This window comes from Triticum urartu, unplaced genomic scaffold (genome assembly GCF_003073215.2).
Source record: "Triticum urartu cultivar G1812 unplaced genomic scaffold, Tu2.1 TuUngrouped_contig_5049, whole genome shotgun sequence".
Classification (NCBI taxonomy): Eukaryota; Viridiplantae; Streptophyta; class Magnoliopsida; order Poales; family Poaceae; genus Triticum; species Triticum urartu.
The window spans coordinates 25,415-43,723 of NW_024115689.1; the positions used below are offsets into that span (position 1 = coordinate 25,415).

Here is an 18,309-nt window from a genome sequence, read left to right on the forward strand (position 1 = left end):
ATGTACTAGTAATAGCAAGGTAAGAAAATTGCCATGTTTTCTAGAATAACATGGCAAAAACATTGTATATCAAATAAGAAAAGATATACAATGTGCATATGGTTTGCCGTGATTGAAAAAAATAAACCAACAAATTTAAAAGTTTTATATCTAAGAGCAATCGGTACAATGAATATTCCATCATCCAAACTAAGCTTGCTCAGATCCTAACCCATTGGGCATTATCAAGGCTCGTGACTGCGGCTGTGTTGATATCTTCGCATTTCATATTATCATTCTATCTATTTGGTTATTACTTGATGTGTTGGTTGGTATTGAACTATTTGAGCAGTATAGTTACGGATTCTATTGACTGAAGGATTGCCATTTCTCATCTTCTGTGATGGACTGGTCGGCCTCCCAAGACAGATGTCGGATCGCCCGGCAAGATGTCGACTCCAACATGAGCCTTTCTGTGTCCGTTGTTCTCGGGAAGCTGAGAACCTGCATCACCTCCTTGTTGGATGCATATTCTTTCGAATCTCATGGCAAGAGATTTTGTCTTAGAGCCGCCTCACCATCCACCACCTTGATGGCGCAGTTGGCTTCTTTAACTGGTGGTCAGGGCCACAAACATGCTCTCCCCGAACTCTGGAAGCACCGCAATGATGTCATCTTCGATGGAGTGCATCCTCCCTCAGCCATACTAATCCATGACATGAAGGAAGAGGCGCACAGCTGGGCTGGTGCTGGTGCTAAAGGGTTAGATAGGATCTTACCTACAACCCTAGCTTTAGTTTGCACCTCCTTCTCCTCGGCTCAACTCACACTCTTCCTTCTAGGGAAGAGGATGTTTCTGGGCTCTCGGTGTGTACGTTTGGTTGAGAGTTGCACCTTGTACTTTCTACGACCTATCAATACAGAGATACGCTTTAGTCCATACAAGACTTTATCAACTTTGTACAGATGATGTGGTGCATTTTTTTCTTCAAAATCTCTAGTGGTTGACTGGTGTAAACATCCTCTTCTAGAACATTATGTAGACACAAAATCTGCAAATCTATTGGTATCATGGCTTTGCGACGGACTATCGCCGAGGAGGAGGTGGACAAAGCTTTGGAGCAACTCATTAGAGTTGGTGAATAAATGATATTCACTCAATATAATAAGTCACACTACTACAATAAATAGTTCCACACAACCATCATCGAACGCGTCCCCTTACAGTAAAGAATGAACAAACACTAATTGAGGACATGGCACTTCTTCCTGATCTCTCCCTCGGCCCCGGTGAGCACGCCAATGTCGCCCATCTTGATCATGGACTCGCTGAAGTCCCTGAAGAACTCAACATCGAACTTGCCCGTGGCGATATGCTGGACGTAGTCCTTGGTGGTGGCGTCGAAGACGAGCGCCGCGTCGGAGCGGAAGAGACCCCTCCGCTTGGCGACGTGGCGATAGTAGCTGGTATCAAAGGTCATGAAGCTACCGGGGTCCATCTCTGACAGCATAGTTCGGTCATCAACGCTCTTGCACTTGAGCCTCAGCTTGTCAGCGTACTCGCTGTCCAGAGACGGGTCGACGAAGCCAGAGGTACCGTTCTCGCTGGTGGTGTTGTAGAGCCGGTCGGCGAAAGACGGACAGTGCGCCGTGCCGAGCGTGTGGGCGCCGGAGAGGACGACGAGGTCCTTGAGATTGAGGCCCTTGGAGGCGAAGATCTTGACAAGTAGAGGGACGTCGCCGGATGCCGGGGGCAGCTCGTTGCTGGCCTCCGTGGCGCTTGACTCCCTGCCGTCTCGCCTGCCCAGCGCCACTGGCCAGAAGGGTCCCTTAGCCAACACGACGGCGTCGCGGGACATGAGGGTTAGCACGTCGGCACAGGAGACGATGCCCGGACACGCGGCTTCGAGCTTGGCCTTCACACGCTCCACGGAGCCGAACCCTCGCAGGCTCTTGTTTGGTTTGGCGTCCTTCTCGGCCACGTTACCTTCGGTGGATTCGAGCATGACAGAGGCATCACAACCCTGCAATTTAATTTGCGTTGCATGCACAGAAATGTAAGCATACATTTCATGATCAATAGCAGCAGAAATACAATAACGGGTAAGTTATGTACCCTGACGAAGCAGTCGTGGAAATGAAGACGGAGGAGCGGGCCAGCGAGGCTGGGCGCGGCGGCGATGATCTTGGCCATCTCCTCGCCGACGATCTTCTCGGCGTTCGGGCATGTCTTGCTGTAGAAGCCGATCTCCAGTTGAGCCACCGCTGCCGAGCTAGCTGCTGCGAGAACCAGCAGGGCCAGAGGGAGCAGCAAAAACCTGATCGCCATGGACCTTAATAACCAAATTACACGAATGAATTAAGCAGCACTTACTATGTGGCTGGAGACAGGAATGTTTCAAGGATCTATGTCGAGGAAATGGACGGATGGTGTGTACATGTCCTCGCAACTCCCTGTATTTATACACATGCCGACTGGTTACGTAGCCTTGGGTGCATGCCAACGTGTGACAAGTTGACAGCCTGTTATGTGTGTACACAAGTACACATGCATGTGCTAACTAACACCTTAATACAACCGCCTCAGCTATATATCAACTGATTCAAACGCGGCTAAACGAAGAAGTCAATGCAGAAAAAAAGGAAGAAAATAGATGTCGCCAAGCCCGTTCAATCGTTCATGATTATTGCCATCCATCGTAACACGGCATGTATCTATCATTCGTCTCTGAACTAGTTTCAGCGGATGGGAGGACAATTATCCAGAGGATATTATTTGCACCAAGGGAATAACCTTCTGTAGCTCCATGTGCTTAACCAATGATTTTGGTAGGCTGTATACTTAATACTGTCTATACAGGAAATTCCATGGGTGAGACTTTGCTTCAAGTCGAAAGCTCCTAATTCTTATGCTATGGCACGCTAATTACAATCACTGCGTTCTCTCTTAGTGTGTCACTGGAAGGAACATGATTTTTCGCAACAGAAATCGGATGGCCAATAAATTAGTGTACCCTTTACTAGCGGATCCGGCTTGCCTGCTCCCTCTCCGTGCTCCTATCCGTGCTTCCACTTCATCCTACGGTTGTCTTTTTTTCTTTTTTCTTTGTAAGCTAATCATCCCCCTCTTCCCCCGATTTTAAGGGGGTGGGGCCGGACCTTATTTTGTTTCAATCAAATCAAGCCACGTACGCGGGAGCACGGATGGGCACATGCTCGGGGAACAGGCAAGTCTCATCCTTTACTAGCATGGAAGGGTTTTGCTGACGGGACAATATTGCCGACGAGTGTTAAGGAACGAATGCATGTAATGAACAGTCTCATTTTATTTTATTCATGATGAGTTTACGCATTTATACTTCGCGACGAGGTGCGTCCACAGGACGTGACGATTACATGAGATGGAAGGGATACGTCGGTGGGAGTGGGAAAGAGGCCAACCGCACGTTTGTTACCATATGCAAATACTACTCCTTAATTAATACTTCCTTCGTAAAGAAATATAAAAGCGTTTAAATTATTAAAATAGTGATCTAAAAGCTATTATATTTCTTTATAGAGGGAGTACAAGATTAAATAAATTATAAGACTCCCTCTAATTTAAGCTTGTCTGTGTAAATATCATCATCTTGAAAAGCTCCTCCAGAAACCCCACTGGAAACGTAGCAATGCCATGAAAAACTCCTTAACCGAGTAAGAAAATAAGGATAAAATGACATATTAGAATGCTTGTATTAGTATTGTCTTATTAAAAACCTTTTATGGGAAACAATTTAAGAAAAACTCATATAATGGAAAAAAGTGCAATATCAAAGACCTTTTACGGGTTATCATTCAGGAGCGAACTCCCCTGAACCTTGCAAATAATAATGTCATCTTGTACCAATTCCATTAACATATTTCTAGAATGAAGAACTTGGTAAAGACTTTATGAACAAATCATTGAGATTATCACATGACTTCATTTCCAAAACATGTATCTCCCCATTTTTCCGCTACTCATGGGGATAAAATACCTCCTGTAATATTGCTCTCCATGTAACCCGCCTGCATTTGCGTAATACATACACAATTTTCTTCATACATAATGGTGGGTGATTCCTACCAATCAATACCCCCTGAACTTTTAACCAAGTTCATCATTCTGTGAGTCCATACACATTCATGTGATGCTTCATATAAACCATTGATTTTCAGAATTATTAGTGGATGCATGCACTAAATTATATCTTTACGACTTCCAAGAAAAGGTTGTACCTCCATTCAAGAAAAAAATACCAGTTTATGATCTAAGAGGGGATCTTATATATACCTAGCATCATGAGATCCAACCATGGCCCTATCTTGATTCTTTTTTCTTAGAAACAACGGAGATCTCTGGTGTTCAGAAGATATCTAAAAATATTCTTGGGTGATGCACTGCATGTAGCCAATAAAGCACTACAAATGATATTTCAAGCCTGGTGCACTTTGCTAGATACATTAGTGCTGCAATTGCACCTAGATATGGAAACTCGGTTCTAATATTTCTTCATTATCGCCCTGAGGTCTAGATGGGCCATTATCCCTATCAAGAGATTTGACGATCATTAGTCTATAACGTTAACATATATGATTTATCATACTCAAGTATCTTTAGGATATATGTAGACTAATGAACTAATATTCTCACAGGAATATGCTCAAGCTCAAAACCAAGAGAAGTTTGGTCTCAACTAGATATTTCATCACATGCTCTGCCTTAAAATGATTTATTTGTATCATGTATTTCTTGTGTAATTTATTCAAATAATCAGCGTACACAAAAATGGTACAAAGTGCTTCTTTTGATTTCTGGATGAACATACATGAGCAGTCGTCATTATTTGAGTAAGCCTTTTAGCAAGGGAACTCACTCAGTCGGTTATAACACATCCACTCTGACTACTAAGCCATACAGTGACTTTAGAGATTTAAACAATACATATTGCAATTTAGCTTTTCAATTCGACATGTTGCAATTTAAACAATACATAGAGATATTGAGTGGCTCATACAACTCTACAATCACGATATCCATAAGTTGGATATACAAATTCATTTTTCACTTCAAGTGATATCAAAAATCAGAACGTTATTCCACCCATAAAATGAGAATGTGTTTCATCTTAAAGAATGATGGGTATCTGTGTGAACCCCTGTGCTATGAGCCTCACTTCATGCCTCGCCACCTCATTGTCTTCATTCCTCTCCTGAAAATATAACCATTCTTCTCTCCCATAGAACAAAATTCAAAAGAGTGGGTATTACTTATTAGGTCAATACTCATCTACATAAGAGCAAGCACAATTCATCCTCAATTGTTGCCTTACTTTGGATGAACCAGAACGGTTAAGATTCTCAACCACGATGGACTTAGGTTCTAATACAATTGAGGGTATGTTCCATTTGAAGGAAATATGCCCTAGAGGCAATAATAAAGTTGTTATTTATATTTCCTTATATCATGATAAATGTTTATTTTTCATGCTAGAATTGTATTAACCGAAAAGTTGATACATGTGTGGATACATAGACAAAACACCGTTTCTGTAGTAAGCCTCTACTAGACTAGCTCGTTAATCAAAGATGGATCAGTTTCCTAACCATGGACATGTGTTGTCAATTGATGAACGAGATCACATCATTAGGAGAATGATGTGATGGACAAGACCCATTCGTTAGCTTAGCATAATGATTGTTAAGTTTTATTGCTATTGCTTTCTTCATTTCATATACATATTCCTTTGACTATGAGATTATGCAACTTCCGGATACCGGAGGAATACCTTGTCTGCTATCAAAGTCACAACGTAACTGGGTGATTATAAAGATGCTCTACAGGTATCTCCAAACATGTTTGTTGGGTTCGCATAGATCGAGATTAGGATTTGTCCCTCCGAGTATCGGAGAGGTATCTTTGGGCCCTCTCGGTAATACACATCATAATAAGCCTTGCAAGCAGTGTGACTAATGAGTTAGTCACGAGATGATGTATAATGGAACGAGTAAAGAGACTTGTCGGTAACGATATTGAAATAGGTATGAAGATACTGAGGGGCAAGTAACATATCGATAGACAAAGGGAATAACGTATGTTGTCATAACGGTTCGACCGATAAAGATCTTCGTAGAATATGTAGGAGCCAATATGAGCATCCAGGTTCCGCTGTTGGTTACTTACCAGAGAGGTGTCTCGGTCATGTCTACATAGTTCTGGAACCCATAGGGTCCGCACACTTAACGTTCGATGCCGATTTTGTATTATATGAGTTATGTGATTTGGTGACCGAATGTTGTTTGGTGTCCCAGATGAGATCACGGACAAGATGAGGAGTCTCGAAATGGCCGATAGGTAAAGATTCATATATTGGACGATGATATTCGGACACCGGAAGTGTTCCGGGGGTACGGGATACATATCGGGTCACCAGAACGGGTACCGGGCATCCCCCCGGCAACTACATGGGCCTAATGAGCCAAGAAGGGGACAGACCAGCCCCTAGGGGGCTGGTGCGCCCCATGTAGGATGAAATAAGGTGGAAGGAAAGCGGGGAAGAGAGAAAGGAAGGGGAGCAATTCGGCCTCCCCCTTTCTTCTCTCCTCCCTCCTCCTTCCTTCCCCCTTTGGATGAATATGGAAGGGGGGAGGCCGAATTGGGAGACGCCCAAGTAGGATTCCTCCTACTTGGGGTGCCCCCTTGGCTGCCTCACCTCCCCTCCAACCTATATATATGAGGGGGGGGGGCACCGCTAGAACACACAACAACGATTGTTTGCCATGTGCGGCGCCCCCCCTCCACAGTTTGCGCCTCCGGTCAAATTATGGTAGTGCTTAGGAGAAGCCCTGCGCCGATCACTTCACCATCACCGTCACCACGCCATCGTGCTGACGAAACTCTCCCTCGACACTTTGCTGGATCATGAATTCAAGGGACGTCATCGAGTTGAACGTGTGTAGAACTCAGAGGTGCCGTACGTTCACTGCTTGATCGTTCAGAACGAGAAGAAGTTCGACTACATCAACCGTGTTGTCAAATGCTTCCTCTTTCGGTCTACGAGGGTACGTGGACACACTCTCCCCTTCTCATTGCTATGAATCTCCTACATTGATCTTGCGTGAGCATAGGTAAGTGTTTGAAATTGCATGCTACCTTCCCCAACAGTGGCAGCCGAGCCAGGTCTATGAGTAGATGATATGCACGAGTAGAACACAAAGTGTTGTGGGCAGTGATCATCATACTGCCTACCACCAATATCTTATTTTGATTTGGAGATATTGTTGGATGAAGTGGCCTGGGCCAACCTTACATGACCACGTTCATGAGACCGGTTCCACCGATAGACATGCAACTAGTTTTTCATAAAGCTGGCTGGCGGGTGTCTATTTCTCCAACTTTAGTTGAATCGAATTTGACTGCGGTTGGTCCTTGTTGAAGGTTAAAACATCAAACTTGATAAATCACTATTGTGGTTTTGATGCGTAGGTAAGAACGGTTCTTGTTAGAAGCCCGTAGCAGCCACGTAAAACATGCAACAACAAAGTAGAGGACGTCTAACTTGTTTTTGCAGGGCATGTTGTGATGTGATATGGTCAAGACATGATGTGATATACGTTATTGTATGAGATGATCATGTTTTGTAAAAGTTATCGGCAACTGGCAGGAGCCTTATGGTATTAAATTCAAACGCCGTGTAGTTGCTTTAATTTATCACTATGCGTTAGCGATAGTTGTAGAAGAAATAGTTGGCGAGACGACCACGATGCTACGATGGAGATCAAGGTGTCAAGCCGGTGACGATGCAGATCATGACGGTGCTTTGGAGATGGAGATCAAAGGCACAAGATGATGATGGCCATATCATGTCACATATTTTGATTTCATGTGATGTTTATCTTTTATGCATCTTATTTTGCTTAGTACGGCGTTAGCGTTATAAGATGATCCCTTACTAAAATTTCAAGGTACAAGTGTTCTCCCTGAGTATGCACCATTGCGGCAGTTTGCCGTGCTGAGACACCACATGATGATCGGGTTGATAAGCTCTACGTTCACATACAACGGGTGCAAGACAGTTTTGAACATGCGGAATACGTGGGTTAAACTTGATGAGCCTAGCATGTACAGATATGGCCTCAAAACACTGGAGACCGAAAGGTCGAACGTGAATCACATAGTAGATATGATCAACATAGAGATGTTCACCATTGAAGACTAGTCCATCTCACGTGATGATCGGACATGGTTTAGTAGATTTGGATCACATAATCTTTTATGACTCGAGGGATGTCTATCTAAGGGGGAGTTATTAAGTAATTTGATTAATTGAACTTAATTTATCATGAACTTAGTCCTTATAGTATTTGCATATCTATGTTGTAGATCAATAGCTCGCGATATAGCTCCTGTATATTTTTGATATGTTCCTAGAGAAAAGTTGAAAGATGATAGTAGCAATGATCGGACTGGGTCCGTGATCTGAGTATTATCCTCATTGCTGCACAAAAGATTTATGTCCTTGATGCACCACTAGGTGACAGAACTATTGCAGGAGCAGATTCAGACGTTATGAACGTTTGACAAGCTCGGTATGATGACTACATGGTAGTTTAGTGCACCATGCTTTACGGCTTAGAACCGGGACTTCAAAAACATTTTGAACGCCATGGAGCATGTAAGATGTTCCAAGAGTTGAAATTGGTATTTCAGACTCATGCCCATGTCGAGAGGTATGAGACCTTTGACAAGTACTTTGCCTACAAGATGGAAAAGAATGGCTCAGCAAGTGAGCATGTACTCAGAATGTGTGGGTAGTACAATCGCTTGAATCAAGTGGGAGTTAATCTTCCAGATAAGATAGTGATTGACAGAGTTCTTTAGTCACTATCACCAAGCTACTAGAACTTCGTGATGAACTATAATATGCAAGGGATGACGAAAACGATTCCCGAGCTCTTCGCGATGCTGAAAGTGACGAAGGTAGAAATCAAGAAAAAACATCAAGTGTTGATGGTTGACAAGACCACTAGTTTCAAGAAAAAGGGAAAGGGAAAGAAAGGGAACTTCAATAAGAATGACAAGAAAGTTGTCAATCTCGTGAAGAAGCCCAAAGCTAAACCGAAACCTGAAACCGAGTGCTTCTACTGCAATGGAAATGGTCACTGGAAGCGGATCTACCCCAAATACTTGGTGGATAAGAAGGATGGCAAAGTGGACCAAGGTATATTTGATATACATGTTATTGATGTGTACTTTACTAGTGTTCATATTAGCCCCTGGGTATTTCATACTGGTTCAGTTGCTAAGATTAGTAACTCGAAACAGGAGTTACAGGATGAACAGAGACTAGTTAAGGGCGAGATGACGATGTGTGTTGGAAGTGATTCCAAGGTTGATAAGATCAACATCGCACACTCCCTCTACCTTCAGGATTAGTGTTGAACCTAAGTAAATGTTATTTGGTGTTTGCGTTGAGCATGAATATGATTGGATCATGTTTATTGGAATACGGTTATTCATTAAGTCAAAGAATAAGGACGCCGATATCCACCACACGTGTGGTATATTAGACATGCTCCCACACACCGTGTGTGGCGTGAACAGGAGGCAGCCCACATGGGCTGTGTGTGGGAAGACGTTAGAATTGCCCACATGTGCGGGCACAGCCACTTCGTGCCACACGTCCAACAAGTACTACTCATCTCTACCCCACGCGTGTGGCACGAAGCAAAAAATGCCCACACGTCCCGGGTAGCTACATTAGGTACTCACGGGATGACGATTTAGTTGCCATCCTGGATGGCAGATGTAGTTATCCGGGATGGAAAATGTAGTTGTAAAAGCATGGCAACTCTATCTGTTTTGGTTAACTATAGTTGCCATATCTAATTTATGGTAGTTGCCGTGTGCAATGAAACCATAGTTGCCGTGTGTGATTAACTACTTGCCACATATGGTCAAACAGTAGTTGCCATGTGTGTTTACCTAGTTGCCAGGTGTGGTCCAACCATAGTTGCCATGTATGGTTAATCACAGTTGCCATGTGTGTTTATCTGGTTGCCACCAACGCACAACTGCAGTTGCCGTCTAGCAAAGAATCACAGTTGCCATGTGTGTTTACCTAGTTGCCACGTTCGTGTAACTGCAGTTGCCATCCATAACGTAGGAGTGTTGTGTGGGCGAAAAGCAGTTCGTCCACACGCGCACGGACTAGGTGGTGGCTGTGTGGGCAGAAACTAGTTCGCCCACACAGCGGAGCTGGCAAACAGCATGGTGCGGGGCATGTGGGCAAACTCTCCAACGCCCACACACCATCTCCGTCCTACGTGGCATGCAAATTCTGCCTCAATGCGTCAAGATTCATGCAAACTGCACTAGACGATGTTGCACGTGTGTGGGCGAGTTGCAAAACCGCCACACGTGTGGGCGTTAGTATTTCTGAAGAATAATTGTTGTTCTATTAACATGAATAAAACCTTCTATATATGGTCATACACCCAGTGTAAATGGTTTATTGAATCTCGATCGTAGTGATACACATATTCATAATATTGATGCCAAAAGATACAAAGTTGATAATTATAGTGCAACATATTTGTGGCACTATCATTTAGGTCATATTGGTGTAAAGCGCATGAAGAAACTCCATGCGGATGGACTTTTGGAATCAATTGATTATGAATCATTTGATGCTTGCGAACCATGCCTCATGGGCAAGATGACTACGACTCCGTTCTCCGGAACAATGGAGCGAGCCACTTACTTATTGGAAATAATACATACAGATGTATGCGGTCCGATGAGTGTTGAGGGCTTGATGTCTACTATGCAACTTTATTCTTGTAGACACGTGTTGGGCCTCCAAGCGCAGAGTTTTGTATGACACTAGCAATTTTCCCTCAAATGGATGACCTAAGGTTTATCAATCCGTAAGAGCTGTAGGATGAAGATGGTCTCTCTCAAATGACCCCGCAACCAAATACAAGAAATCTCTTGTGTCCCCAACACACCCAATACAATGGCAAATTGTATAGGTGCACTAGTTCGGCGAAGAGATGGTGATAAAAGTGTAATATTGATGGTAGAATTATATTTTTATAATCTGAATAAAAAAATAGCAAGGTAGAAAATAGTAAACGGGCACAAAAACGGTATTGCAATTCTTAAAAATTAGGCCTAGGGTCCGTACTTTCACTAGTGCAACCTCTCAGCAGTGCTAACATAGTTGGTTCATATGATTATCCCTCAAAGTGCGATGAAGAATCACTCCCGAGTTCATATTAGTGGAGAACAAAAGATAGAAACTGTTTATAGGGTGCGAAACCACCTCAAAGCTATTCTTTTCATTCTATCTATTCAAGAGTTCATACTAAAATAACACAAAGCTATTCTTTCTGTTCGATCTATCCTAGAGTTCGTACTAAAATAACACCAAAGCAAATTCATATTCATAATACTCAATCCAACACAAAGAACTACAAGGAGACCTCAAAGTTTTTATCGGAGAAAAGATAATAAAAACATGCATCAACCCCTATGCATAGATTACCCCCAATATCATCGCAGGAATGAGTGAGTTGAATGCCAAAACACATATCAAGTGAATCAATATGATACCTCATTGTCACCTCAAGTATTCATACCACAAGACATACGTCATGTGTTCTCATATCTGAATATTCAGTCTGACAAGACAAAACTTCAAAGGGTAAAGATTCAATTCATCACAATAAGAGTATAGAGGGGAGAAACATCATATGATCCGACTATATTAACAAAGCTCGTGATATAGATCACGAGAGAGAGAGAGATTAAACACATAGCTACTGGTACAAACCCTTAGCCCCGAGGGTGGACTACAACCTCCTCATCGTGGTGGCCGTCGGGATGATGAATATGCCACCGGAGATGATTCCCCCCTCCGGCAGGGTGCCGGGACGGGTCTAGATTGGTTTTCGGTGGCTACGGAGCCTTGCGGTGGCGGTACTTCTGATCTAGGTTAATACCGAGGGGTTTCGGAATATTTGGGAATTTATAGTGCAAAGAAGGGTTACGGGAGGCCACCAAGGTGGGCACAACCCACCTGGGTGCGCCAGGGGCCCCTGGCGCGCCCTGGTGGGTTGTGCCCCCCTCGGAGCACCCCCAGGTGCTGCTCTGGCCCATCGGGAGTCTTCTGGTCCATAAAAAATCCACAAAAAGTTTTGTGATGTTTCGACTCTGTTTGATATTGATTTTTTGCGATGTAAAAAACAAGCAAAAAAACAGCAACTGGCACTCGGCACTAGGTCAATAAGTTTGTCCCAAAAAATGATATAAAGTTTCTATATAATGATTGTAAAACATCCAAGAATGACAAAATAATAGCATGAGTACTTCATAAATTTTAGATACGTTGGAGACGTATCAAGGCTCGCGGCGGGTATCATTATTTTCTGACCTTCATAGATGATTTAAGCATATATGGGTATATGTACTTAATGAAACACAAGTCTGAAAACTTTGAAAAGTTCAAAGAATTTCATAGTGAAGTGGAGAATCATCGTAACAAGAAAATAAAGTTTCTACGATCTGATCGTGGAGGCGAATATTTGAGTTACGAGTTTGGCCTTCATTTAAAGCAATGTGGAATAGTTTCACAACTCACACCACCTGGAACACCACAATGTAATGGTGTGTCCGAACGTCATCATCGTACTTTATTAGATATGGTGCGATCTATGATGTCTCTTACCGCTTTACCACTATCATTTTGGTGTTATGCATTAGAGACCGCTGCATTCACGTTAAATAGGGCACCGTCTAAATTCGTTGAGACGACACCATATGAACTATGGTTTGGCAAAAAAAACCTAAGCTGTCGTTTCTTAAAGTTTGGGGTTACGATTCTTACGTACAAAAGCTTCAACCTGATAATCTCGAACCCAAATCAGAGAAATGCGTCTTCATAGGATACCCAAAAGAAACTGTTGGGTACACATTCTATCACAGATCTGAAGGAAAGATCTTTGTTACTAAGAATGGATCCTTTCTAGAGAAGGAGTTTCCCTCGAAAGAAGTGAGTGGGAGGGAAGTAGAACTTGGGAGGTAATTGTACCTTCTTTCGAATTGGAAAGTAGCTCATCACAGAAAATCGTTCCCGTGATGCCTACACCAACTAGAGAGGAAGCTAATGACAATGATCATGAAAGTTCGGATCAAGTTACTACTGAACCTCGTAGGTCAAGCAGAGCATAATTCCGCACCAGAGTGGTACGATAATCCTGTTCTAGAGGTCATGTTACTAGACCATGACGAACCTACGAACTATGAGGAAGAGATAATGAGCCCAGATTCCGCAAAATGGCTTGAGGCCATGAAATCTGAGATAGGATCCATGTATGAGAACAAAGTATGGACTTTGGTTGACTTTCCCGATGATCGGCAAGCCATAGAGGATAAATGTTTCTTCAAGAAGAAGACTGACATAGATGGTAGTGTTACTATCTACAAAGCTTGACTTGTTGCGAAAGGTTTTTGACAAGTTCAAGGAGTTGACTACGATGAGACCTTCTCACTCGTAGCTATGCTTAAGTCTGTCCGAATCATGTTATCAATTGCCACATTTTATAATATGAAACCTGGCAAATGGATGTCAAAATTGCATTCCTTAATGGATATCTTAAAGAAGAGTTGTATATGATACAACCAGAAGGTTTTGTCGATAGTAAAGGTGCTAACAAAGTGTGCAAGCTCCAACGATCCATCTATGGACTAGTGCAAGCATCTCGGAGTTGGAATATATGCTTTGATAAGATGATCAAAGCATATGGTTTTATATAGACTTATGGTGAAGCTTGCATTTACAAGAAAGTGAGTGGGAGCTATGTAGCATTTCTAATATTATATGTCCATGACATATTGTTGATTGGAAATGATGTAGAATTTCTGGATAGCATAAAAGGATACTTGAATAAGAATTTTTTCAATGAAAGACCTCGATGAAGGTGCTTACATATTGGGCATCAAGATCTATAGATATAGATCAAGATGCTTGATAAGACTTTCAATGATTACATACCTTGACAAGATTTTGAAGGAGTTCAAAATGGATGAGTCAAAGAAGGAGTTCTTGCCTGTATTCCAAGATGTGAAGTTGAGTAAGACTCAAAACCCGACCACGGGAGAAGATAGAGAGAGAATGAAAGTCATTCCCTACGCCTCAGCCATAGGTTCTATAAAGTATGCCATGTTGTGTGCCAGACCTATTGTGTACCTTGCCATGAGTTTGGCAAAGGGGTACAATAGTGATCTAGGAAAAGATCACTGGATAGCGGTCAAAATTATCCTTAGAGGACAAAGGCAATGTTTCTCGATTATGGAGATGACAAAGAGTTCGTAGTAAAGGGTTACGCCGATGCAAGCTTTGACACTGATTCAGATGACTCAGAGTCTCAATCTGGATACATATTAAAAGTGGGAGCAATTAGCTAGAGTAGCTCCATGCAGAGCATTGTAGACATAGAAATTTGCAAAATACATACAGATCTGAATGTGGCAGACCCATTGACTAAACTTCTCTCACTAGCAAAACATGATCGCACCTTAGTACACTTTTGGGTCTTAATCACATGGAAATGTGAACTAGATTATAGACTCTAGTAAACCCTTAGGGTGTTGGTCACATAAAGATGTGAACTATTGGTGTTAAATGACATGGCGATGTGAACTAGATTATTGACTCTAGTGCAAGTGGGAGACTGAAGGAAATATGCCCTAGAGGCAATAATAAAGTTGTTATTTATATTTTCTTATATCATGATAAATTTTTATTATTCATGCTAGAATTATATTAACTGGAAACTTGATACATGTGTGGATACGTAGACAAAACAACGTGTCCCTAGTAAGCCTCTACTAGACTAGCTCGTTAATCAAAGATGGTTAAGTTTCCTAACCATGGACATGTGTTGTCATTTGATGAACGAAATCACATCATTACGAGAACGATGTGATGGACAAGACCCATTCATTAGCTTGGCATAATGATCGTTAAGTTTTATTGCTATTGCTTTCTTCATGTCATGTACATATTCCTTTAACTATGAGATTATGAAACTCCCGGATACCAGAGGGATACCTTGTCTGCTATCAAACGTCACAACGTAACTGGGTGATTATAAAGATGCTCTATAGGTATCTTCGAAGGTGTTTGTTGGGTTGGCATAGATCGAGATTAGGATTTGTCACTCCGAGTATCGGAGAGGTATCTCTGGGCCCTCTCGCTAATACACATCATAATAAGCCTTGCAAGCAATGTGACTAATGAGTTAGTCACAAGATGATGTATTAAGAATGAGTAAAGAGACTTGCCGGTAACGAGATTGAACTAGGTATGAAGATACCAATGATCGAATCTCGTGCAACTAACATATTGATAGACAAAGGGAATAACGTATGTTGTCATAATGGTTCGACCGATAAAGATCTTCGTAGAATATGTAGGAGCCAATATGAGCATCCAGGTTCCGCTATTGTTTATTGACCAGAGAGGTGTCTCGGTCATGTCTACATAGTTCTCGAACTCATAGGGTCCGCACGCTTAACGTTCGATGACGATTTTGTATTATATGAGTTATGTGATTTGGTGACCGAATGTTGTTCGGAACCCTGGATGAGATCATGGACATGTCGAGGACTCTCAAAATGGTAATAGGTAAAGATTCATACATTGTACGATGATATTCCGACACCGAAATTGTTCCGGGGGTACCGGGTACATATCAGGTCGCCGGAACTGGTTCTGGGCAGCCCACCGGCAACTACATGGGCCGAATGGGCTAAGAAGGGGATAGACCAGCCCCTAGGGGGCTGGTGCGCCCCATGTTGGCTGAAATAAGGGGAAGGCATGAGGGGAAGAGAAAAAAGGAAGGGGAGCAATTTGGCTTCCCCCTTCCTTCTCTCCTCCCTCCTCCTTCCTTCCCCATCCAGATGAATATGGAAGGGGGGATGCCGAATTGGGAGACGTCAAGGTAGGATTCCTCCTACTTGGGGCGGCCCCTTGGCTGCCTCTCCTCCCGTCCAACCTATATATATGAGGGGGGCACCGCTAGAACACACAACAATGATTGTTAGTCGTGTGCAGCGCCCCCTCCACTATTTACGCCTCCGATCATATTGGTGTAGTGTTTAGGCGAAGCCCTGCGTGGATCACTTCACCATCACCATCACCACACCGTCATGCTGATGAAACTCTCCCTCAACACTTTACTGGATCAAGAGTTCGAGGGACGTCATCGAGCTGAACGTGTGTAGAACTCAAAGGTGTCGTACGTTTGGTGCTTGATCGGTCGGAACGAGAAGAAGTTCGACTACATCAACTACGTTGTCAAATGCTTCCGCTTTCGGTCTACGAGGGTATGTGGACACACTCTCCCCCTATCGTTGCTACACATCCCACAGATAGATCTTGCGTGAGCGTAGGTAAGTTTTTGAAATTGCATGCTACGTTCCGCAACACCATTACTCTCCCAAATCTATATACATAGTGAAGATTTCATAAATACCTTTTGACTCTTCATGATTTCCCACAACAATTGAGTCAAGGTATTTCGATGTCCCAACACTAGAATTTGTGTGCACACTCGTGCTGGGTCCTGGATGTCCAACAGCCATCAGTGCCCGTCAACCCTAGATTCAATGTTAACATGAAGTTTACCTATAGTTACTATATATTTGAGGATTCCTCATTACCCTCGGATGCTTCCGCGAAGCATTATCCTCTAGTGTCTAGTTTCCTCCCCCTCTTGGGATTTCGACTGGACCTATGGGTCACATACACTCTCTACGCCACATTCACTATAGGATCATTTTATTTGTGAGTTGTGATACCTTTATACTCAGTAGATGCATTTGGCAGATTATTTGTGATATACTGCAAATTGATAATCCTCTGAGCCCCCAGTTCAGGTTTATTCATGTAGGTGGATCTAAGGACTAGATTAATATTAACATATCATTCTGTTTACCATCACTCAGTCTTGTTCTTATCTCCCCCTAGTGCTGGAAAAGTGTTCTTCTGAAAATACAATCAACTTACTTCCCATAAACAAGTCCCCCTACTAGGGACTTCAGGTACTTCACAATTGATAGAGGATTGTACCTCAGATAGATCCTTATTTTCCATGCGGGCCCATAGTTGTGTGTTGCAGTGGTGAAGTCAGTACATATCCAATGCATCAGAATGATCGCAAATGGGAAATACTTGTTGATTTCCATGCACTAATAACTGCAATTGGGGGGCATGATATGCAGTTTGTCGAATTTGTTTCACGTATTCAGTAAGTCAAAAATTCATGTCCCCTATAACATGTTGAGAGATTATAATAATGTAGGAGCTATCTTACTGCCAACTTTATCCTTTTGATAATTGATTCCACAAATCATTTTGGGTATGTACAAAACGCTCTACAACTATGCCTCAATCTATGCAGTAATCATCATGTCTGTGTGAACTAGATTTCACAACATTATTATTTTTGATGGAATTTATCTCGTGCTTAGGATGATTTTCTCTCAAATTAATGATTTTAGCAATCAATTTTGCAAAATCATAGTTCCTTACAGAAGTAAGAACACATTGTATCATCTCACCAATGCATCGGAAAGCACTATGACCTATCGAAATAATCAAGATAACAGTTGATTTGGATCACATGTACTCTTGTCAAAGGAAATCTAGTGGCCTGTCCTTTATCTTGAGATAAGATGACTGCGTGATTAATTTATTAGTTTGCACATACCGTACATACATAATCCAAAGAATTTGGAAAATTCTCATAGTTAGGTTGTGTCCAATGGAACCATCAATAATTTTATCATCATCCTAATACCACGATGACCATGCCATATATCGAACTTATCACTTGATGGCAAGTTTAGGGCATATCCACACGGATAACCAAATGGACCTCATAAAATGTCCACAGACACGTCCAGATGTGTCTGCGGACAACCCAGTGATCGAGTCGTCTCCCTCAAACCTAGAGCATGTATGACGGATAGAGCACCAAGCGTAATGAGAGCAGAAAGAGATGAGTGGGAGATGTGGTACCACTAAGAGTGGATGGGTTTTCGTTTGCTCACCTAGACCTTCCCCATGTTTGGGACAATTTGTGGGGTTTTCGGTGTCCTTACCAGTTTGCAGAAATTTAATAAATAGCGTTGTGGGCCTAAAGTGTCTAGACTGTACACATTTCAAGAACCCGCGGTTGTGATGCCCTTAGTGTCTCGCTTTCATCATTTGCTAGTTGAATAACTACTATAAATTCGAGGCA

General features: G+C 42.5%; 1 protein-coding gene across 1 annotated transcript; it reads right to left on the reverse strand.

The window, feature by feature from the left end:
• Positions 1 to 1,021: 1,021 nt before the first annotated feature.
• Positions 1,022 to 2,407, reverse strand: LOC125528706 (peroxidase 1-like). Its single transcript, XM_048693141.1, has 2 exons — positions 2,096 to 2,407; positions 1,022 to 2,003 (listed from the first exon to the last, which is right to left on the reverse strand). Exons 1-2 carry the CDS (start codon positions 2,306 to 2,308, stop codon positions 1,224 to 1,226), a joined length of 993 nt encoding a protein of 330 aa, XP_048549098.1. The 5' UTR covers positions 2,309 to 2,407; the 3' UTR covers positions 1,022 to 1,223.
• Positions 2,408 to 18,309: the final 15,902 nt, after the last annotated feature.

What these genes read in the sequence shown, in the direction of transcription:
- LOC125528706 (XM_048693141.1), bottom strand. Translation starts at nt 2,308, where the DNA reads ATGGCGATCAGGTTTTTGCTGCTCCCTCTGGCCCTGCTGGTTCTCGCA. An exon ending in TCCACGACTGCTTCGTCAGG is followed by an intron (nt 2,004 to 2,095) that starts GTACATAACTTA and finishes ATTAAATTGCAG; the next exon opens with GGTTGTGATGCCTCTGTCAT.